Source organism: Taudactylus pleione, unplaced genomic scaffold, assembly GCF_031769625.1.
Source record: "Taudactylus pleione unplaced genomic scaffold, aTauple2 ptg000828l, whole genome shotgun sequence".
NCBI lineage: Eukaryota > Metazoa > Chordata > Amphibia > Anura > Myobatrachidae > Taudactylus > Taudactylus pleione.
The window spans coordinates 1,509,771-1,535,656 of NW_028285230.1; the positions used below are offsets into that span (position 1 = coordinate 1,509,771).

Consider the following 25,886-nt stretch of genomic DNA (forward strand, 5'->3'; position numbering starts at 1 on the left):
GTAGACATGACTCTCAATGTAGCAGGACACGCCCACTTTACCGCCACGCTCATACTGTAGGTGCTGCTTTCACAATCTCCCTGACATGTTTTTTCAAAAGTAGGCAAGTATGGTTATAACTGCAAGACTATATGTGGTTTACATGCAATATAATACCCAAAGATAATACAGTATAATCAGGGGCGTATTTATAATAGGTGCAGGGTGTGGGGGGCACACGGGTCCCTTGTTCCAGGGGGGGCCTGCACCACACACCATGCACCCATAATACTTACCTCTCCGGAGTCCCACATAGACTCCATTGTCTCCGCCTGTAAAAATGTCTCGAAAATGGCCGCCGCTGCCATTTTCCCGTTGTTTGCGCATGCGCAGTACAGGGAAAATACCTGCCGCTGCCATTTTCACGGTGACCTGTGCATGCGCTATAGACTCTGGGCACACTGTAGAGCCCAGAGTCTATAAGTACGGCGCTGGCTTCGCACCACTCAGTGCGCAGCTGGCCGCCAGACGGAGAGGAAGGGCCCGTGTCGGAGATTGCACACGGGCACCCTCCTCTCTAGAAACGCCCCTGAATATAATACACAATATATTATAACTACTCAGAAGTGAATTTATAACATAACACAAGTCTTCCAACTGCTGTATTGCAAGGATTTTTTAGAAGAGGTACATAAAAACTACACACATGTATACAGTACATATAAACCTCACATAAGATACTCATAGTATTGTACAAGTCCACAGGCAATATTATCTATTCCTGTACTTATGTTTTCCTAAAGACTCAAACACTATATGGACACAAGCCTATCAACTTCTGTATTGCAGATACCTGCCATGTGTGTGTTCAGTAATGCCGTATATGCAATGGTGTAAGTTCATCCCAGATGCCTGGAGGCAAGTTATAATTTGGTGCCCTCCTGTCACCGTCACTGACACTGTAATGTAGCAATTTGCATGCAGACAGGCAATAGATAGATGAAGGCAGCAGCTGATGGTCTGACACAGACCTCTCCATCAGGTGCCATGAAGGGCCATGACGGTACACTCCGGGTACATAGTTACAGCCCTAAGTGGGGTGAATACAGGGTTGCCGACATTTAACCCTCCTTCCGGGAGGGAGCTGTCGGGCAATCACAGGAGAAAGTCTCACGGCAAAAAGGGGGCGTGACGTGGGAAAAAGGGGGCGTGGTTAGGAGGGTGACACACCATTGCGGACGGGGCATGGGGCGTGACAGCACGATCACGTAATCGAAGCCCCGCCCCCTCTTCACAATGCCGATATTAATGGCATTGTGATGCAGGGGGCGGGACTACGATGACGCGATTCAGCGCAAATCGCGTCATCGCCCCCCCCGCTGCCGGGGTTTATGCAGGTGGGTCGCTGGGGCCGGGAGACTTGCCTACCTTTCCAGGGGGCCGGGAGCGGCACCCGATATTCGGGAGGCTCCTGGCCGAATCGGGAGGGTAGGCAAGTATGGGTGAATATGTTGTGGACAATGGAGAAGGTGCCCCCTTCAGAGCTGGAGCCCGGCGGCAGGCGCCTCCGTTGTCTCCCATAGTTCTGCCCCTGCGTATATGACACAGATCCCTGTTTTCTGAGATCTTGTGATAGCCCCCCCTTTTGTTCGCAAAATCAGACATTGAGAACAACAGAAGGAAATTAATGCAAATCATAGTTCACCGAATTCCAGCTCCTGTATGAATCACGATTATTCTGACAAACATCATAACATTTGCCAATTATCTCACACACCACATTGGAACACACCTGCAATGCATTTCAGTTTAATAGGTAAAATAATTTTACCATCACTAAATGAATTTCCAGTTTACATTAATTTGCTTCAAACATATGAAAAATGTATAGTTATAAAAAAATATATATTATTAATATTTGGGTTCACTGTAAATAATTAGGAATTCTCTAGTACTTTAAAACATGCACTGTTTATGTGCCAATGTGCAATGTGTAGTTACAAATACTGGTGTCATGGGCTGTGGATGTGGATGCTGAATTAGTGTAATGTGTGTCCTTAACACACAAGTTTCACTGCAAATATACTGCAGGTTGGATTGAACAGGGAAATCCCTAATAAATGGAGTGATACAATATTGCCGTCATACTCCTTGGTGATTGGTCAGGAGCCAGCATTTCTTCAACAATAGAGTCTGCTGTTCAGTGTGACTTCTTGGCTTTGAAGAATCTTGGCAGTCAGGCAAAATACTCTTGTTGGAAAGAAACTGTTAAATATCTCATGTAAAAAATAAATAAAACAAACTCATTTTGGTCTCTAGTACTTTGAGAATTATAATAAAAGCAGACATTTCTGGATCGCCATTGTACAAGTGGCCTCCTTGTGTACAAACTACAAACAAACAAAAAAATACAGGTTCTCTGCTTTTTAATTGTGGGAATCACAATTTAAAACAGGTTTGTTCGGGCGCCATTGTTACGTATCAAAGCATGCTGCTGGTGAAGACTAATGCCAGTTATTGTAAGCTAAGGGGTCTAGTTACTAAGCAGTGTTAGGAGACAGAATGAAAAGTGATAAGGTGCCAGCCAATCAGCTCCTAACTGTCATCTCACAGGCTGTGTTTGAAACATGACAGTTGGGAGCTGATTGGCTGGCACCTTATCACTTTCTTATCACTTTTCACTCTGTCTCCTAAACACTGCTTAGTAAATAGACCCCTTAGTGTTAATTATATGGATGTCAAAACTGTTTTCTATTTTATAGAGAACTACTAAATAAATGGACCTGGCATCAGCTTGGTCACTTCTGTGGCTCCGCCCCTCCAATCCCCCTCCTGTCCCCACCCTTTCCATCCCGTTATACTTACTCTCTGCTCCCGGTCCTCTTCTGTCCTGTCACTTCCGCATGCGCGTGCAGGTCATACCTAATGTGCACGGCATGCGTAAGGGGAAATGGGACACGTTAGATTGAGGTGCATGCATTCGCCGCAGTCGCAATTATGCAAACGCGATGACCTAATTTTATAAGGCTATTTCAGAATACAAGATAGACTCTGCTGCAGAGGTTGTTGAAATTGATGCAAAGTGCAATGGACGCTTGTCAGAAATTGCCTGAATAAAGATTTATTTGCTAAGACTTTTCTTGAGGATTATCATGGTACAAGTAGGTTTGGAAGGCTTAAGAACATAAGTTAAAGGCTTAAAATGAATGCTTGTGTGTACAAGGCTTTACAGAAAAAAGAAAATGCAGGTGGGCACTAAGCACTAAAAATACTGATAAGCAAAACAATTATGATACAATTACCATGGAATATAAATAAGGTTCTCAGGTTCAAAATGTCTTGCCAATCTACAACGTCAAGGTGACCTCATCCGATGGGTCCCTAACATCCTTTTTGTTAGGGTTCTGAGTCAAACCAAGTTCCAGCTTGGATCAATTTTGGGATTACCGAGTAGAACCAAGTCCTTGTTTGGGTCTACCAGAAGGTGTGGCTCCATAATAAAAGCTAAAATTGCAGTATACAAAATAGTAAATGTCTGAAAAGTGTTATTAATAGCTAGTAAACTTGCATTTACAAAAGAGGCAAAAACAAAATGAAGGATTTAAGTTCAAATCAATACACACATCCATTGCCTTCCCCTATTAAAGACCAACTGGGAATGTGCTTTATTGCTGCAGTCCGATGTAAACTATCACTCTATTTGCAGCAATCACATAGTATTAGCATAGGTGGGAGGGATTCAGACACATTCAGCCAATCAGCAACAGCTGTCAATCTTGATCATCACCAGGTCTCATGTTGCACCTGAAAGTGATCTGCCCACAAACAGGCACAAACAACGGCCTTGTGGTCAGCTGGGCTTTCTTACACCTGGGGCAAAGCAGAGACATCAAAGAAAACAACATCTTCCTCAACACAATACACACAAGAAGAACAACAAACACATTACCAAAACAAACTAACACCTACCCATACAGACAACACAACGATATAACACAATGAAACCAAATCTCAAGACCAACTAACTATAGAAAAAGGGAACCCCTCATTAAGGGCAAACCCACAACAACAGGACAACAAAGAAATTATCAGCCATATAACAAGATACACTTCTCGTACCAAAACAATACACAACAAAATAATCATTACAAACTCATCAGAGAATCATTTAGACAAGGAATACAATCAACACCAACAAAACAAGACACTGTAACATCGACCACTTCAGTAGAAATCCAAGACAAAGAAACATGACAGATGACCTAAGCCAAGATGAAGATGAGGAAGATTTTTTAGGGTTGATATAAGGGGAGGGCAAACCCCCCAAAAAGACCAATATCCTACACAAAAAACAAAGACACACACCAACAAAGAAAAGGAGGAGCAAGAGGGGGGGGGGGAAAGAACAGGGAAGACAAAACACCAATGAACACAAAAGAAAAAGAAACCATCTATAACCTGAGTGATAAACCCCCGAATGAGGACCAAATCAGCTTGTTGAAAAAGGGATAAAAATTTGTCCCGCAATCCAGTACGAAGAAATTTGACGTATATATAGACATACAGAAATTTGTACGTAAGTTATGTATTAAAAATATTTCATTAAGGACCCACAAACAAGAACAAGTACAGGAAATCAAGAATACCAACACATAGAACTGAAACCAGCCTCAACTTTTTACCCAGCTTACATAAAAGGTCTGCATTTAGAAACATTTCAGAGACTGATAGAAGAAGCTATCACCAAATTACCGGAAAGAAACAAAGCCAAATACAATCTCACATCAAAAGAAAACTTGCATTAAAAGAACTAAAAAAAAAAGACAAAACAAGGGTAATCAAACCAGCAGACAAGGGAGGAGGTTTGGTGATCCTAGACAAATCTCAATATGAAAAAGAAGCTGAAAAACTACTATCAGACACTGATACATACAAAAAACTACAACAAAATCCAACAAAAAAATTCCAAGAACAACTGGCGGCACAATTAGAAGAAGGCTTAGAAATGGAGATTATCCGCAAAAAGGAATATGACTACATCATGGTAAAAAATCCAAAGAGACCTACCTTCTATCACCTCCCCCAAATCCATAAAAACATAAAAGAGCCACCAGGCAGACCCATTGTCTATGGAATTAGGTCTATAACTTCAAATGTATCATGGTATATTGACCATTTCCTGCAGCCCATCGTGCAAAAACAAAGAAACTACCTTAAAGATACATTACACATCCTACAAATTTTAAAGAACATCCAATGTAAAAATATCTATATACTCTGCACCAGCAATGTCAAGTCATTATATACATGCATCAGTCACAATCTGGGATGCCAACATACAAGACACTATCTGACAACACAAACAGACCTACCAAACAAACAAATCAACTTCATCATGGAACAAATAGAATTTATACTACACAACGACTACTTCTGGTACAATGATGACTACTATCTCCAGATAAAAGAAACAGCAATGGGGACATATTTTGCACCCTGTTATGCAAACCACTTTGTAGTGAAATGAAAGGACGACAAGAAAATAACCAGTTCAAAGAAAACCTAATCTGTTGGCACAGATACATCGACGACCTCCTTTTTATATGGGATGGACCGCAAGAAGATCTCAATAACTTCACAAAATACATGAATGAAAATGACATTGGCCTCAAATTCACGACAGCCACCAGCAAAGAAAGAGCCATCTTCCTTGATCTAGAAATCAACATAACGAAAAATTTAATTATCACCAAAACATACAAAAAAGAAGTAGATGGGAACAACATCTTGCCATTCAGCAGCAATCACCACCAAAAATGGTTGAACAATATACCAAGAGGACACCTGAGAAGAATAAAGAAAAACTGCACAAGTGAAGAAATATTTAAGGAACAAAGTCAAGAGGTCAAAAAGAAATTCATAAACAAACGCTACAACAACCAACTCCTAGAAAAAGAAATTGAGAGAGTCAACAAACTGGAGAGATCAGATATGATACAATCCAAACAGAAAAGGACAAAGAAAAACAATGTACAGCTTTCATCACACAATACAGCTCCAACCATGATCAAATCGAAGAGATTTTAAAAACACACTGGCACATCTTGATGCTTGACAAAGATTTAAAATCCATCATCCCACCAAGACCAAAAATTATCTACAGACGTGCAAAGAATTTAAAACAAGAACTTACAGCTAGCTTCATCCCTGTTGACAACCAGGAGAAAACAACAAGAATAAAATCCAAAGGATTCCACAACTGCCTCAAATGCAAGGGGTGCAAAACAGCAAACAAAAAAACAACAAAGAACACATCAAAATTCCAATGTAGCCAAACAAACAAAGAATTTGAAATCCGCCAAGAAATAACTTGTGAAACCGAGGGAGTCATATACCTTTTAGAGTGTCCGTGTGGCTTCCAATACGTTGGACAAACAAAAAGAGAATGAAAACCTGTATAGCTGAACATATCTAAAATATTAAAAGAGGACTCTTCACACAGTGTGTCAAAACATTACTTGGATACACATGACAAGAACCCAGATGGACTGAGATGCATCGGAATCCAAAAAGTGACCTCACATTGGAGAGGGAGGACCTAGTAACAGAATTAAAAAAGACTGAAACTAAATGGATATACGAACTTAAAACCTTGAAACCCAAAGGACTAAATATAGATATCGAGCTCAACACCTTCCTATGAAAAATAATTTCTAAAAGGTTCATACACCCCAACATCAGATTTTTTCCTATCAATTTATACACTTTAAAGATCATTTTTATATATTGCTTATCTATTTCTTCTTCATTTACTTATTTTTTTTCTTCTTATTTTTATCAATTATTTGTTTTTGATTTTTTTTTTTCAAGTTTTTTTAAATTTATTAAAATTTTATTCATTTTTATTAATTTTATTTTGAGGGCAATGCTGGATATCTAGAATACAAGCACCCAAACATGTGCTTGCCGCTTCTTTAAACAGAAGACCTGGCAGAGGACTTCCTTTTGTTAAACAGACCCAATAAAGTTTTTTCAATCTCCCTGGTATAAAAAGGGACTACCCACAAGGTAAACCATACTTGACAAAGTGCATTACTGCATGAAACGTGTTGGATGGTGGGATAACCGAAAGATGCCAAACCGGAAGTGCGATCGTGACCACTTCCGGTGGACATAAGACGCTGACGGGGACCTGGGACATTGCTGCGAGGAGGAAGAGGTGACCGTTGCCAGGAGGAAATGGTAGGAATAGGGTCAGCTAGTTAGAACCTGCCAGTATCTCCAAAACATTGAGCAAGTGACACCGCCCTCAAAGCCCGCAACATCTACAACCCCCACGGCCAGTCTCCACACAAATACCTGCAAAAAAGCTATAAACACATAGTGGTTAATACCACAATCTCTAATTTAATTTTTTCCTCACAGCATTGACCGGAGATCATATTATTTTATTATTTTATCCTTTACTTTTTATCTTCATTTTACTTTTATTACTTTTACTCTATTTTATAATTTTCTTATCTTTTATTTTCTCGGATCCATAGTTGTTACATTTTGCTCATTATACAAGCGCTCTTTTTTATACTTAAACTTCCAACATACATGTTACATGCCCTACAGACTTTCCCACATACCCATTAGACCTCTCCACATATCAAAGTGCTCACTAAAATCATCAGCACATCTCCCACCTCACTGCTATGTCCAGTGTCACATTAGTCTTCCATAGACTCTGAGTGTTTGCTCACGCTGCATGCACAGTCGCTGAGATGGGAGCTAATCAACTGTGAGAAAGACAAAGGTGTAAATGCCCATCGTGACCACGCATCAACCCGGGATTTTAGTCAGTGTAAATGGATCCGGGGATCCAACTCGGGTAGCTTGTAGGGTGCATACAGCTCTCCCCAGTGTTGTTATTACAACTGTGGTCTTTTGTATCAGAGCGTTATTTAGAGGCCCATTTATCAAAGTATATTTGAGGTATAATCCCCAAAAAAGTAAGTATCCCCCGGATGTATTATGAAGGGACTGCAGCAGATATCTCCGATACCTGCTGTGATCCCTCCAGTACCGCTGGCAGCGATGTGATGCATTCCAGATATTGGCAGATATAACGCCATCTGAAGATGACATTAGCCACTGTAGCCTATGGGCTACACCGCGTACTATTCACCAGTGGAGTTATCCTCCAGAACCCTCCCCGGCTATGGCGGCTACGCATGCGTAGCTCTTCCTGCATTGGCCGGCAGCACTCTAGGCACATCTCAGGGATGGGCTCCTTTCGGAGCCCGTGTACCTACATTTCCAGGATGATACATCCGGCCGCTATGATTGCATGTTGCAATGCGAAAATGGGCGTTACTGACATGCCCTGATCGCATCAGTAATAAATGGGCCCTGATGACACAATGCTGCTATGACCACAGCTGTAATAACAACACTGGGGAGAGCTGTATGTACTCTAAGCAAACCCCTAGGAAAATCTGAAGCAAGATAGTATTATGCAACCTATCATGTACTCAAATGTGTGACATGATGGAGCTTTGAGACTATATTATCCCCATAATCAGCAACAGTGTTTCCATGCAGCTCTCTATAATATACAGATCGTAACCACAGCATTAATACTGGGGAAAGCTACAGTATGTGACTATATAAGGGGAATAATATAAACTAATGCAGAGTATGGATTATAGACTATAATAGAGGCTGGAATTGTACTCTTATACTAATAAAGAACCCTACAATCTATAAATGAGCCATCTTAAGGCCGTTAACAATGATGTGAGAGATTGCTGACTAACATTTAACTGAACCTAATAACACAATAGAACTGAGTCAGTGCGAAAGTGATTCATCATAGGACTGAGTGACTGTGAATTATAACACTTCACAATAATTAACCCCACACTGACAGTGTTAAATGTATGGAAAATCTTGGTTCATATAATCATTACAGTGATTGAGGGAAAATGCATGACAATATCCCCATATTTGAGTAACGAGTGAGGGGAATGCATTACCTATGAACACTTATTAATATCCAAATTTGTTCAGTACTAATTGGTCAAGAACTAGATCCTCTGTTTGTATAAATAGACCAAATCTCCAAATAAGGAATTATAATCTTTTGATACCTAATAAGCTACCCTAATAGGCAAGGTCTTCCAAATGAGACATAATCTGACACTAATAAGATTACTATTATATATTAGGTGAGTGACAATTCAATCCAGAGTTCTAAAAGAAACAAATATATAAGTAATAAGGTGGACACACAGCATGGATATTTTTTGATTTTATTTCACATTTTCAGTTCATCATACACTTACCTTTTTCTATTTTATAACCTCTATTTCACTGGCCTTGTCCCATAACGGGGCATTTTACTCTATATCCAATAAAGATTTAACTTTTTAGTATATCAAGATTACTATTGTGCGCCACATAATAGACCAAACTTTTCTTCTCTTCTTTGTATTTTGGAAAACAGATGACATCATCTCCTAGCGTCCACTGCAATGCCGGTCACTGCAGACCCGGCTCTGGTGTGGTCGGCTTCAGCAGCGCTTGGAGATTACATCATTTCCAAGCGTCCACTGCAATGCCGGAAGGGCTGGGTCACTACAGACCCGGATCTGGTGTGGTCGGCTTCAGCAGCGCTTGGAGATTACATCATTTCCAAGCGTTCACTGCAATGCTGGAAGGGCTGGGTCACTACAGACCCGGCTCCAGTGTGAACGGGTCAGTGCCGCAGTGTAAAAGGGGTTTTTCCCAGGTCAGACCCGGGACTTTGGTATAAAAGGACCATGTCAGTGTGTGAGTAGCCAGAGTGGTTGCATTAATAATACCCCTTTTATACCAAAGTCCCAGGTCTAACTCGGGGACTGGAGCACGTTTTCAACCTGGGACAGACCCCTTTCCCAATGCGTTGCCAACCCGGGTTATGCCCGGGTTGGCACCGTTCACACCGGTGTTGCAGTGGACGCTTGGAGATTATGTAATCTCCAAGCTCCACTGAAGTCGGCCAATCGAGCAGCATGTAGCACGACCCGGGTCATCATGACCCGGCTCGGGCCCTTTACACTACAGGGTTGCACGAGAACGACCCATACTCACCCTGCAAACTACCCGAGTTGGATCCCCAGATAACTGGACCAGGTGGATCCATTTACACTGACTAAAATCCTGGATTGATGCGCGTTCACGTGCAAAAACCCAGGATTTTAATATTGGTGTAAAAGGGGTGTTACTAACACAGCAACATGCACCCCAATGCTGCAATGCCACAATACCCTGCCCCCTTCACCCTTGGGGGTCACATGCCAGTGGTAGCTGGTGGGCCGCCCAAGGCACATGATTGTCAAACTGACCCTGCTGCCCAACCCCCACCCTGATGTACCCACTGATGGCCCCCTACATCTGGAACCTGGGCCATATGCCCCGCCAACTCTCCACACCCATAGTTTCACCAGTGATTTGCACATAGAAACTCTTACTGTACTTTGCCCTTATATAGACTTCATATAGACCTTATATAGACCTTATAGACCTTATATAGACCTTATATAGACCTTATATAGGCCTTATAGACCTTGTATAGACCTTATACACCTTATATAGACCTTATATAGACCTTATATAGACCTTGTATAGACCTTATACACCTTATATAGACCTTATATAGACCTTGTATAGACCTTATACACCTTATATAGACCTTATATAGACCTTATAGACCTTATAGACCTTATATAGACCTTATAGACCTTATATAGACCTTATAGACCTTATAGACCTTGTATAGTCCTTATAGACCTTATATAGACCTTATATAGACCTTGTATAGACCTTATACACCTTATATAGACCTTATATAGACCTTATATAGACCTTATATAGACCTTATAGACCTTATATAGACCTTATATAGACCTTATAGACCTTATATAGACCTTATAGACCTTATAGACCTTATATAGACCTTATAGACCTTATATAGACCTTATAGACCTTATAGACCTTGTATAGACCTTATAGACCTTATATAGACCTTATATAGACCTTATATAGACCGTTCACAAATCAGACTGTGCTTTCTCCACAAACACTGCTATGAGTCCCTGATTCATTACGGTTGCAATAGCGATTACACACGCAATTCAACTGCGATAGTATGCTAATCCATTGCGATTGCTATGCCGGCGCAGCATAACATAAGGACGCCCACTTTACATCCGTAATCCTTAGCAAGATTGCGTAACCATTGGTAACATCGAGTACCATCACAGCCTCATGTACACTTGCACAAGGTCAGACCAACCTCAGAAATTGCTAACTTCAGTGCACGCTATGAGAGCTCAGGCTGCGTACGGCATCGCAGTGGGTAATTTATGCATGCCGCTGCAACCGCTTCCAAACACACTGGCACGCCTTTGTTTTCTCAAACCACCCCCCCCCCCGTCATCTCCCCACAAACAGCACTACCTGTCAATCACTCTGCGATGGCTCTGCGTAGTCACTGCGATCGCAGTCCAAATCGCAGTGGCCGGTTCGCGCATGTGCACTGTGATGCGCAGTATGTACCATCGGCCAATCTGCGTACGCTGTTGCAGTTGCGAATCAGGTCCTATGACCAAGTTTATTTATATACAAGAATGAAGAAGAACAGGTTTGCAGAGAGATCACAGGTCCCAAATGATTACAAAAGTAAGCATACAAGCTAGACAATTGCAGGGACATATAAGGAACTGTGCACCCGCGAGGGCTTTATGTTTGTAGATTATACACCATCCTGGGTTACATTTCCCATCTGATGTGGAAAGTTGGATTATTTACTGGAACAACTGCATATTCAGATACTGTAAGATTGATACTGATTAATTATACGTAAATATAAATTTGGTAGAAATACCATTGAGTGACATAGGGCCTATTCATCAACGGGGGCTGGATGTCCCCCAATGATTAAGTATCCCACTCACCACAGGGGATACTTATCACCAGAGCAATTCAGCATTGCTCCGGTGCAGGGACAGCTGCTCTGAAAAGCAGCTGTCCCCGTAATTAGTAACACTGCTACTTCAGTAACAGATTTACTTACTTCCCCATTTGTCGACTTCAGCTCATATGTGACTGCTGGGGAGGCAGTGGGGAGACGGCTTAGAGCTCCGCTTGGATCCATCTTCGCAATCTCAGACCTCCTTCCCAAAGGAAGGAGCGGGGCTCCAAGAATCAGCTCCACCTGAAGATGGCATTTGTTCTCGCAAGCAAACTCTGAAAACTTTAAATTTTTGGAGCTTGCTGAATATTATATATACACATATGTACACACACACATGGCTATTTTTCTGGAAAAAAACAGGTTTCAGGAACTGTTGGTGGAGCTACAGGGGGTGGAGCTACAGAAAAACAAATATATATATTATATACATATACTGTATGTATATATATATATATATATATCTATATATATATATATATATATATATATATATATATATATATATGACAATGGAAACGACCGGCACTCGTGGACGAATAATGTAACAACGGGCCCGGGTTCCTCTCCAGAGGCAAGCTCAAATCTAGATATAGGTGATGGATGGAACTCCAGGACAAGTATAACAAATTCAAGAAATACTGTCTAATCTATAGTCAACGTTTCAGAGCATCTCAGGTCTTTTATCAAGACACAATGAAAAGATAACATGTGAAAAACAAACATATATACATACCATAATCACCCTGGTGCTCGTGTCACGCCGACCTGCTCGAGTTCCGATGATGTCATGGGCGCGCATAGCGCCGGCGGTCGGTGACTCACAGGGGAGGGGGCGTGGATTCTCGTGTATGCCATCACCATGACAACTAGGGAAAACAGTACAACTATTGAGTCACAGCACGGAATCCGATAATAATCATAACAAGCTATATCCATGCTGAGCTTTAAAACATAACAATAGCATCCTCGCAGCCAGCTCTATCAAAAGTGCCACGTAACCAGCCAACTAAGTAATAGGAAACCATGATATAAATACATCCAATAATATCAAGATGAGCGCAAAATGCTGCCTGTCAGTAATCAAAAAACACAATGTATCGAACAAACATTTGTTCGATACATTGTGTTTTTTGATTACTTAGTTGGCTGGTTACGTGGCACTTTTGATAGAGCTGGCTGCGAGGATGCTATTGTTATGTTTTAAAGCTCAGCATGGATATAGCTTGTTATGATTATTATCGGATTCCGTGCTGTGACTCAATAGTTGTACTGTTTTCCCTAGTTGTCATGGTGATGGTATACACGAGAATCCACGCCCCCCCCCTGTGAGTCACCGACCGCCGGCGCTATGCGCGCCCATGATGTCATCGGGACTCGAGCAGGTCGGCGTGACACGAGCACCAGGGTGATTATGGTATGTATATATGTTTGTTTTTCACATGTTATCTTTTCATTGTGTCTTGATAAAAGACCTGAGATGCTCTGAAACGTTGACTATAGATTAGACAGTGTTTCTTGAATTTGTTATACTTGTCCTGGAGTTCCGTCCATCACCTATATCTATATATATATATATATATATATATATATATATATATAGTATTTATAAAAGAAGGCACTCAAAAGGGACTTTAAAACATACTTGCCAATTCTCCCTCATTGTCATGGAGACTCCCTGAAATAGTAGCAATCTCCCTGTCTCCCTGAAGAGTCTAGCAATCTCCCTGATTGCACCTTACTCCCATTATGTAGCTGTTTTACATAAAAAAAACAGAGAAATATACATTCAAATGGGATCATTAGTATCATGCCCCTGCATTGGATATAAGGCACAATGATCCCTATGCATTTGCTGAGAAGTATCAGTGTATTTTCATCAACAAATAGATCTTACTTACTGCTTTGGGGCTCATTTACATTAGGATGTAACTCAGGTTTAGGACACGCCTCTCAGATGTAGCAGGACACGCCCACTTTACCACTGCGCTCACAGGTGCTGCTTTCACATTCACCCTGAAAAGCTTTTTCAAAAGTAGGCAAGTATGCTTTAAAATAAAAGTGATCTTATGGAAAATACATTTTGGCCCAGGACATTACAACATAGGACCTGATTCAGAGCCGGACGCTATTTACGCTCGCTCGTTCAGAAAAATGGGCTGGCTATTTAAATTGACCGTTCGCTCTTTGCGGTCTGTTGACGCCTCTATGTCTGAACGAGCGAACAAAACATGCGGTCGTTATTTTGAAAAAACGCCCCCTGGCCGCTCGCATCATACGTCATCTCCGCTATTTATTAGATTAATCGAGTACATCGAACGGCGTATGAACTGCTCTCTATTCTTGTGGTTGCATTTTCCTACCGCAATCATGCGAGCAGTTCTGGCTAAAAGACACCCAACTGACGTGGTCGATGACGCTGCTTTGCTAATTATGCACACCCTTAAAACGCCCGTTTTGACCTTTTGGCACGCCTGCGTTCTGATCTCCACTCCCCATTTTCAAGCACCTTCCCCTGTTACCACCCACAAACGCCTCATTCTGTCACTCAAATTAGCAGGCATTCGCTATTTTGCGAGCACACGATTTTCGACCGCACTGACTGGTTCGCGCATGCATACTAAAACCCGTACGCATGCGCAGTTGTGCAAACATCGCTCGGAGCGAACGAGCGGCCGCTTACGAGCAGTTCTGAATCAGGCCCATAGTTAATGAGAGGTTCAGAAACCGAGTTCCTGCTTGTTCCTGCTGATAAATAGCCCTGTATACATACATACAAATGCAGGAGTAATTTGTCTTGTTTTTGGCCTTCGCATTGATAGATGAAGCACTGTATGTATTTTTTATTGTGTCATGGAAATGTCAGAGGGAGGAGTCCAGCCCAATACTGTCTAAGAAGGAAACTACCCACATTTAGGGGTCTATTTATTAACATTATTTTTACTAAAATAAAGTGAAAAAGGGTGTTTTCACACCTTTTTCACATTATTTTAGTATCACCTACAGTTATTATAGGGCAAGTGGAGTAGAATTCGTAAAATTCTAATCCAACCACTAAGTATCACTTATTTTTAGTAATCAGATCGCATTTCCCATAACTGTAATGGGAAATGTGATCCGACCAGAGTTACTAAAAATAAATTGTAAAGAAATACAGAGGAAAGCCCTGAGATAATAACGCCACCTGGAGGTGGCGTTAGCCAGGGTCTCCCCCGGTTACCGGACTCCAACTCTGCTCTAAAAGGCAGAGCAGAACCCGGAGCCGGTCCCAGTGATCAGCTGTGTGGTCTAAACAGATCGCAAGCTGATACAGTGCAAAAAAATAAATAATAAATAGTAAATAAAAAAATTCACTTACCTGAGTCCATGGACCGGTGGTCGGGGCTTCGGTGATGACTCCCCTCCGGTCAGCTGGTCTCCCATGCTGCATTGCGGCCGGTTATCAGGTGATCGGGTCCCAGTGCAGTATGGGATGTCAGCTGACCGGAGGCATGGAAGACATCACCGGAGCACCGATGACTGCAGGTAAGTGCTATTAAGGGAGGAGGGGTCGCGGTGGGGTCCGCGATCACGGGGGCATGGCTTAGTGTCGGGGGCGGGACTTAGCGCCGTGGGGGTAGCAGCGACAGTTGGTCGGCGCATGCGCAGGGCACTAATCATGGTATTTTTTTGCGAAAATATCGTGACTAGAGTGCGGAGGGGATTCGCAGGGACAGAGCTTTCTCGCAAGCTCTGTCCCTGCAAGGGATTTGTAGTAAATCCCTGTGATATTGCCTGAATTCGCAATGCGAATTCAGTCGATAATATAACACTACAATCTGCATTACAAATGCGGATTGTAGTAAATAGAGCCCTTACAGAGTAGCTCGGTGGCCTGTTTGCCAGAAACACTCAGAGATGTAACTTAAAAGAAAAAGTAACACCTGTACACAACATACTTCCTTTTCATAAAACAAACCCTTTCATTCTACCCTAAGCAGATTTCAGAACCTTCAGAGGACTTCCAGGTCATGTCACTGTATGTGGCATTATAACTGAAAAAGCCTTATTCACGTCGGGCCTGATTCAGAATATCACGGTAAGCAGTAGCAGCCGCTACTGCTAAATTATGCGAATGCCTGCAAGAGGCGTGTCAAAGAAAAAGACGCCTCTTACCGGCATCGCAGATCCAATGCCTGCGTCCGAAGATGCAATATCGGATCAATAGTCGCGGTACTCACAGTCATCGTCCATCAGGACAAGTCTAAGCTTACTCAGAATGGGCGACCAAACTCCTCAGCTGAGGCCAGGAATTCTGTGTCGGAAGACGCAGACACTGGCATGGCCACGCCTGCAAAACGGGGGTGACACGCCCCCATTTTGCAGAAAGGTCCCTGTCTCCGCCCCCCAAATAGACTGACATGCTGCGGCTGTGGGCTCTGCGTGCGAGATCGCAGATCAGGATCTGCACATGTAATGAGCCTGTGATTCAACACATCAGCCAATGATTTTCACATCTTACGTGTCTCCATTCCATAAGCCTCTTAACGATACTGCCTTTGAACCTCTATACACCCCTGCCTATACCTTCTGATATCCTGCCTATAAACCCCTAAGGATGACGCTATATTTTGCGTACGCAGTTATACAGTAAATAAAGACTCCAGACCTAGAACCTGTGGTTCCAGAACACAAAGTATTATTCAAGTAAAAGTACAGTCAGTTACACGGTAGTTATATCTACAATTTAGCGCAAAGGAATTATACAGACCCAAGTACAGTTATACATACGCAGCGCTCTTGACCAGATGTAGGCATCAGCAAGAAACCCCTCATCAATCAGCATTCAGCACGAAGACTAGGAACCCAGGGTCAGAGCACACATATTTATACTCCCCAGAAATAGACAACACAATAGAGAAGTTTGTTGCTAATACCATTGGTCCTAAAGGAGAGGGAATATGTTACAAGGCATCTAACAGGTTGGTTCAAATAGACACAGTCCAGCCTCTAACAACTAGTGGTCTCTGGTTTCGAGCCTCATGCAAATCCTAACAGTTGGTCATATAATGTACATTTTGTTGCTTGAAGTCTCCGCGGTCCATAAGTTGAGAATGCCTGTTGCGATCTCTACATCGATGTTACCGGAATACTGTTGAGAGAGTACGCATCAGTACAATACCAAACATGGCTTACTTATCACGTATAAAACCTTACTTACAAAGTAATCTTTATTTCATAGCAATTATAGTAAATGTGCATACTTGAATCTTATACCTTAAAGCTTATGGAACCTTGTATGTGAATATGTAATGTGTGAGTATGTGGGGTTTGATGTGAAGACGCTAGTTAACTTGGGTCAGATGCGCGTGCATGAAGCTAATAATTGGCGTTTTCTTACAGGATCTTTATGCATTCGCTAATATGCGACTGGTTAACAGCGCAATTGTGCGTATTAATGTGTGTATGAGAAATGGTGTAAGATGCAATCGCATGATGCTAATAGTAATATCGCCACATGTACTAAAGTGTGAGTTTATCTAAAATGGCGCTTGGGCGGCCATTCGCAAAATGGCGTCTTGCGATCTCATTTCCAAGATGGCATCTTGCGGCCAGTCGCAAGATGTCTTCGCTGTGATCCAATTTTAATCTGATCTTGTCTCAGCCAATAATCCAGCTTTGACACTCTTTAAGGTCAACTTTCTTTGTTCTACTGGCAGAATTAGAGCTCGGTTGGTTAGCTGGCTGCTATAAGGCATCAGTGACAAGGCATGGCAAATTGTTCAATCTGACAAGTTTCTTTTGGCATTAGTGTTTTTTTTGTAACCAATTGTAGTTTCTTTGTTACTTTGTGTTCCCTGTGGTTTTCACCCTCTTTACTTTGTGCGACACGTCACCCTTTTTTGTCTTTATTCCCAACAGTCTATGTCTAACTCTAGGTCTGGCAACTTGACCCCCCCCCCCACACACACACACACACACACATGCCACTGTTATCTACCTATCTGCTTTAAATACCTTTATTTGCATGCACAGTATATTCATTTTTCATTGATTATTTCATCAATTACATAGTGTAGATAAGATAGTTGTTCCTAGTATATTTTTTTTATTCATTGTTGGATGCTACCGGGATAAAATAATATCAGTAAGAAGTTAATGTGTAAAGTGAAATGTTTTTGTTTCAGGGTCAGGTGAAGTGAGCTGGAGAAGCACCTTGTCCAATGAAGAAAGTAGAAAATGGAGGAAAAAAGGTATAGGTATTAAATACCTCGGGTGTCATAGACTCAATTCAGTTTATTCCACATTCATTGTATGTAAATATTCACTTCTTTCTATGTTTTTGTTGTAGAGTCTGCTGAGCGTTACAAAGAGCAGATACGGGGCTCCTTGCTGGAAAAGTATGGGTTTAAGGTGGCAGGAGATCCTAAAGGACAGTTGCATCCAATGTTTATTGATCCATTAATCAAAGAGGTGAAGATATCCAAGGACCACCCTAGAAGGAAAGGTGACAAAAGCTCAGCTGCAGAGGAAAGTTTTGATACAGTGAAAATAATCAATCTCTTTAAGAGAACCAGTCTCAAGAAAACTCATGTTATTTTGCTGGTGGGAATGCCGGGCACTGGTAAAACGATGTTGACCCATAGGATCTGCTACGAATGGGCACGTGGGGAGTTCAGTCAGTTTATGCTAACTTTTCTCTTTGAGTTTCGGCAGCTGAATCTGATCAGTAAACATTTCACTCTCAGGGAACTTCTGTTCAACTTGTTTCTTATGCCAGAATTGGATTCCGAAGAAGTGTTTGAGTATGTCCTTCAGAACCCCCACAAGGTTCTGATCATATTTGATGGACTGGATGAGTTTATCGGGCAATTTGCAACGAGTCCTCTCAACTTGAACTTGGACATCGAACAAATGGCCACCATCTCTCAGTTGTTTTCCTGTATCTTTTTCGGGACAGTTTTGCGAGGATGTGCAGTCGTAGTCACCTGCAGATCAAAAATATTAAACAGCCTTCCTCTAGACTCCATAAACCGCGTTGCTGATGTCCTGGGCTTTGATAAAGAGCGAGTAGAACAATACGTTGATGACTATTTTCACATGAGTCCACTGAAAGACAACATTTTACGCCACTTGCGGGACAATAACAAACTAATGCACATGTGTTTTGTCCCCGCTTTATGTCACATAGTCTGTGTGTGCTTGGGACATTTGCTTAAAACATCATCAATGAAGCCAGATCTTCCTCAGACGATAACACAGTTCTACGTGGAGATGCTGAAGGTTTTCATCCGGGAAAGGCTGATTTCTTTGACAGATGAGGCGATGATGCTGAAAACATACAGACCTGTAATCTGCGACTTATCTGAGCTTGCACTTACCGGACTTGATAAACACAAGACAGTATTTTATGTGGGAGAAGTTTCGGCAGAGCTTCAGGCCTTTGCCACCACTCACGGAATTCTGTCAATGTTTGACGTCAAGAAGTTTGAAGGTAACAAGGATGTAGGTTATTCCTTTGTACACCTTAGCTCTCAGGAGTTTTTTGCTGCTTTGCACTTGATGATAAATGAGACAGTAACAGCAACTGCACTACACAAAAGGCTTTCGCTAAAATCAAAGTGGAACTTGAGACATAAGACAAAGGATGAACTCACAGATAATTTTCATATATTCCTTTCCGGGCTGTCATCCATGGACTGCCGGTCATTTCTGTATGAGCTAACGGAACAATGCCAGAACCTGATACAAGCTAAACAAGAAAAGATTCAAGGTTCTCTCAAGAGATTGGCAGACACCCAACTCACGGGGCCTAAGATGATTGAGTTGTGCCACTGCGCTTATGAAACCCAGGATGAGAACTTAGCCCTGCATGTTGGGAAGCATCTAGCTCAGAAATATGAGCTGAAAAATTTCAGGATTACCCCAGTGGATATGACTGCTTTGATGTTTGTTGTTAAACATGGGTCATGTCTGGTTTCGTTAGATTTTGCAGGATGTCCAATGGAGCTGGACTGCCTGGAAGTCTTAAGAGCGTGCAAAAACGTACAGAGTTTAAGGTAATGCAGTGACTTGAACAACATTCAATCAAACAGAAAAAGAAGAGACAGCACATTGCTTTCTTCTCTGTATTGACAAAATACTTTGGACCGGATTCAACTAGCCGCGATAAATCGATAAACTATCGCGGGCTAATTTATCACACTTTTCGTCGGTTTTGGTGCGATATTTTTGCCTTCTCCGGCAATGCGCGCTCCCTTTTTCCGCCAAATCCTATTGCAAAACAGGCTAAAAACGCATACGTGCGGTAATTTTTCATGACGAAAATTTCTCCACAGTTTGGGAAATCAGTCTGTACCCCAAAAAAAGCCTAAATAACATAGGAAATCAATATAGCAGTGTATTAATGGCCATAATAAGTTTTTTTTTTTTTTTTAGAAAATAACTGCTGGGTGTAAATTGGGGGTGCATTAAAATGGATTCAAGTATATTTTTGTATCTGTACAGTGCACTGTTTAAAAAACACCTGCAATGTTTAAAATATCTGTCACATCCATACAGCCCCCCAAAATACCGGACCCACTACTTTAAACCCATTTTCCACTACTTTTATTTTTTTCGATCCAAATTTGAATTGTAATTTTTGACCAAATTAAGCTGATTTCGAAAAACTTTTTTTGGATAATTTATCATTAGGGAGGGGGTGTCTAAAGGGTTCTGAAACAAATCCCCCAATTTTTAGCCCAAAATATGGATTTTGCATTTTTTTATTCAACTGCTCTGAGATAGTGAAAACATATCGCCTGTTTCTGTCTATGCAATTATCGCACATGCGATAACTGAATTGAGCGAATTCGATCATTTATCGCGAAAACGGGGTTTATTGCGTCTGATTGAATCCGGCCCTTTATGGGCCTGAGTCAGAGTTGGGAATAGAGTGAGATATCTCTCTCAACTGATCATCTTGGTGAAACCATGCTGCACTGCAGGTGGGTAGATTTAAAATGTGCAGAGAGATTTAGATTTGGGAGGAGTGTGTCCAAACTGACATCTAAATTGTAGAGTAATAATAAAGCTGTGCAGTATTTGTGGGCTACATGCAAAAGCAGCCAGTATTTACCCCACATGCAAAAACATTTATGTATTTACACCCCTTGCATTGCAGCATGGTTTGTCCAGGTACACAGTTGAGTGCTATCTCTCTCTCTATTCCCAACTCTGAATCAGGCCCTATACAGTATGTTCTAGAATAGTATACATGGGCTTGTTTAATAATGTTACAATATCAGCCAATCGAATATCAGCTTTCATTAGTTAACTACAGTAGATTGCTATAACAGATATATGATTTGCTGGTAATAGCTACATCTTACATCAAGTAAACTTGTGTTTGTCTCACGTTATTAAGTAAGCCCCATACCACCACATAAAGGGCCCCCATTTAAAAACATTTTTATTACCGGCAGCATATTTTGTTTAGCGTCTCAGTGATACTAATGAATATGCCGTTGGTATTTAGCATTACTTACCCCTCCGGCGAGGTTCAGAGGCCTCCTGCTGTATTTGCATATAAACTGTACAGTATTGCACAGTTGCTACCCTGAGGATGTGCAATACCGTACAGCTCTGAAACAGGTCCCATAGTCAGTCCAGGGACACTGGGATTACTTGTCAGGGTGGAAGCAAGTATTAATGCAATTGTTAGTACAGGCCGGTATTCAGTATTGGTTAATTGTTAGTCAAAAAGCAATAAAATCCTGCTGTGTGGGAGAGGTCTTGTTGTGCAGAAATATAGTGCATGCAAGCTGCCTGTTAGTAATAGAAGCACAGAGTCAACATGGTCAGAACTCTTTTGGGACAGGAAAGCTATTTCACACATGAATTGTATAATAAACATCACTTCAGGTGACCTCGGACTAACTGCAGTCTCCTTGGTGACGGTACAGACACCAGCGCTGGTTGGCAGCAATGTTTAGGCAATTCTGGGTTAAGCTGAATGCCCTTAGTTTCAGCTTACTGTCAGCTGCTGCTGGGTCTGCTCCGGACTATCCCGGCCGGCGGGAAAGTGCAGCAGTTCCCATAGCTGTGCAGAGGCTATTAGCAGCGTCTCAATGTTCCAAGCTCCATGGACAGGGGGGAGGTTGCATCTCAGTGTTCTTACGTGCACACACCAAGCACTGAAGAAATAAGGAACTGAGGGCCTGTACGCGATGGCAATTTTTATGCAGAGCGAGTGTTTTTTTTGGCTAAAGTCTGCGATTGTCTTGCGATTCCGTACATACAGGATACCCAATCGCAAATGGAGTGACAGGAAGTCAGTGTTTGGGGGAGGTAACGGGGGTGGATGAAAAACGCAGGTGCGTCTCGCTGTTTAAACACCGTTACATGGGCGTGGATAAGTTAGTTAGTTATTGTGATCTCATACGCAGCACGAGAGCTCTCTGTGTGTCAGGAGAGCCGCTGTATATGAGACAGGTCAGACCTGCTGCAAGGACTACATGGCTGGTCGATATGCATTGACGTTACCGATATTTACGCTGGTGCGCAACGTAGGACACAGATGAGAAAGCAGCAGTGGGCGTCCTTATGCTCGGGTGAGCTTTGGAAGCAATAGCATGTTTCGTAGCTGCGATCGCATTAGCATCCATCTCTGAATCCGGACGTAAGTCTCCTAATTTGAGTGAGCCATAATAATTCTTGATGAATAGGCCCCTAAATTACTTCATCACGTGACTGTCAGGGACTGTGGACCTCATTCAGAGTCGGTCGTAAGCGGCCGCTCGGTCGTACCCAGCGATGTTCGCTAAACTGCGCATGCGTAAGATTCGCAATGTGCGTGCACAAACTAGCTGTTGCGAACGGAAATTTCTCACTCCTAGAACACAGCCAGGTTGTTAGTTTGAGTGACAGAATGAGCCGTTTGTGGGTGGTAACAGGGGAAGGTGCTTGTGAATGGGGGAGTGGAGATCCGAACGCAGGCGTGCCTGACTATGCGAATGGAGTTTAATGGGAGTGCATAATTAACTAAGTAGTGTCATGGCACATGTGACATGGGTGGTTTTTACACTGACTAGATCGTAGTGCTTGAGAGAGGGTATGGTCAGCCTTAAGCTCTGCGATCAGCTCCGATGGGTCACGATGGCCTCGATTAATCCTTATAACCCTGGAGATGACGTGTGTTGCGATCGAGAAGGGGGAATGCTTTTAGTCTTACGGCCGCTTCTTACCCACGCTGACGATCCCATCTTAGTGACGCAGCTTGCGATTGCTTCATTTGCATATCCGGCCCCTTTCCCCTACGACCGAGCGGCCATTTACGACTGACTCTGAATGAGGTCCATTATACACTGTTGTCAGTTTGAAGTCTTATAAGACATGACCAAGGTCAAATACAGTAAGCAATATTTTAGAAGAAAAAAAAAAGGAAGCATGTAAATTGGGGAGTGTCCCATTTGTGATGATAGGGGGTCATTCAGACCCACTCGCAAGCGGCAGTACGCTCGCAAGTGGGTTGATGTTCCCCACTGCGCATGCGCATGACGGAGGGAGCTCCGTCGTGCGCATGCGCGAGACCCGGACTGCGACAGCCAAGCTGTCGCTCCGGGTCTCGCACCAAAGGGGGCGTGCTGTCGTTGGTGACTGACAGCACGCCCCTTTTGGTGGGCGTGCCTGCCAGACGGAGGCATTCCCATGGGAACGCCTACCGTCTGAAGCCGGCCCCACTGACATCACTCGTGATGTCAGTGGGAGTGATTTTGGCTCTGATAGAGCCAAAATCACTCCACGGCTTGTGGCTGGGAAACCCTACCGCAGGGTTTCCCTCGCAAGTCCGATGGTCGCGATGGTCAAGACCATCGTGACCATCTTTTTGGATGCTCGTATATGCTGTGGGTGGTCACCCACAGCTATACGAGCGTCCAGGAGGACGCTCCATTTTAATGGAGGAGGGCCCTGATTCAGAGCGAGCGCTCTGGTCAGAGCGAGCGGCTCTGAATCAGGGCCATAGTCAGTACTTTATGTCACTGAGCAAGTGATGAGCATAGCATCTTCTCAACTGGCCACCAAATATATTAGCACTGCTACCTATATACTGCTATACAGGAATGTCTTAAAAAGTTTGCGCTCTTCCACTTTTTTTTTACAGGTTGTAAAATGATCCGGAGAAAATTTATTTTTGTTTCCTAGTTTATGTTGCTTTGAAAATACGTCTTTTCTGCTTTTCTTTGTGCAAAAAAAGGTGACATGAAGCAGCCACCGTCTAAATCCAACATGCACCTTATGGATATTTTGTCATTTTAGCTTCCAAAGCAAAAAATATGGTGACGCGTTTGCACAAGCACTTTCCCCAGTGATAGCGGGCATGGAATTTCTGAAGAAAATCAGGTACTTTCCAGAGGCTTGTTTCATACTACTAAGTGCCCTTCTAAACGTACAATGAATGGGTAACAAAGTACTGTATATCGTTTGACCTTTGATTTGTAGAGAAGGAAATAACTAAACTTACAGTATACTGCTTATAGAGACATCTGTATTGAAAAAAATATATATTACATGGGGCCTGTTTATCATTAGATATTTGCAGCATATTCCCCGAAAACACACGTTTTTGGGGAACACCCGCAACTATTAAGTATCCCCAAGATGTACCATGGAGGGATTCTGATATTTATTGCGGTCCCTCCATTTCCGACAGTAGACGCAGCCTATGTGGGATGCGATATTGTCGGATTTACCAAACTCCGGAGTGTGAAGCAGTCTGGAGTTTGGCCCCGGTAGCTTACGCCATCTGAAGATAGCGTTGTGCTGCTGTAGCCTATGTCTGTAGACCGCGCATGCGCTGTAGTCCCGATAGAGGAGTAAACAGACCACTGGTGCGGTCACTTCACTCCGAGCACATCACAGGGATCTGCCCCTGTCTCTATCTTTGCTATTTATTACATTTGTGCATTATTATTACATACTGCAGTGCAATCATGGGTGCTAATTGCATTGAGTACATGATTATTGATAAATGGACCCGTTTGTATGAATTTCTTAAAATGGCTAGTTCATAAGAAATCCCTATACAAATTTTCATTAAATAAATAAAAATCTGAATAAAGCAAAATATGTTTAATATGTTACTTAAACCATGATATCGCAGTTTATTTGATTATAAAAAAAAAATTTGTATGGTAATAATCCTTTCTCATAATCAACCTAGAGGTACCAGCTGGCTTTTTTGTATTAAAATTATTTTTTGTTACAGCCGTATTTTCGCTTTCCAAACAATATTGTCCATATTTTTAATGCGGCAGGTAGGGTACATAGTATACGCTTTGATATATCTTCCCCACAGCGTGACTAATATCAGCATAAGCTTCAATCAAGTCACTGGAAATTATTTCATTTCTGTGTGCAGAATGTTCCAATAGCATGGCTGGAGACATAGGGGGAGATTTATCACAGCGTGACAAGAGATAAAGTACCAACCAATCAGCTCCTAACTGTCATTATTCAAACACAGCCTGTAAAGTGACAGTTAGATCCTGATTGGTTGGTACTTTATATCTCTCTCCACTCTTTGATAAATCTCCCCCTTAGTTTGCTGTTTATTTTTAAAGTTCATTGGGTCGTTATGTGTTTTATCTTAATAAAAAAACTTTGGTTAGCAAAGATACAGTATTACATGTTATTAAAGTTTTATGTATCTCTTCCAGAGAGTAAGCAAAACTTTAATAACATGTAATATTATGACAAATCATAATGTAATTGGAAAGGTTGATTGACTATCGAGTGAATAATATTTTTCCAGTTTAACAGGATCAAATTACAGATACAAAAACATCAAAGCACATGGTCTATGGAACCACATGTAGGCTGGAAGGGGGCACAAATAAAATAATAAACCCCAATATAACTGCAGAAAATAAAATTGTCTTCTCAA

The 25,886-nt window shown here is 42.1% G+C and overlaps 1 protein-coding gene across 1 annotated transcript in view; it reads left to right on the plus strand.

The window, feature by feature from the left end:
• NLRC5 (NLR family CARD domain containing 5) overlaps positions 1-25,886 on the plus strand; it is a 175,013-nt gene that overhangs the window by 1,968 nt on the left and 147,159 nt on the right. The window contains exons 2-4 of the mRNA XM_088458330.1: positions 18,148-18,213; positions 18,312-20,019; positions 24,260-24,343. Coding sequence (XP_088314456.1) covers positions 18,148-18,213; positions 18,312-20,019; positions 24,260-24,343 — 1,858 coding nt within the window. The remainder of the gene's footprint in view (positions 1-18,147; positions 18,214-18,311; positions 20,020-24,259; positions 24,344-25,886) is intronic.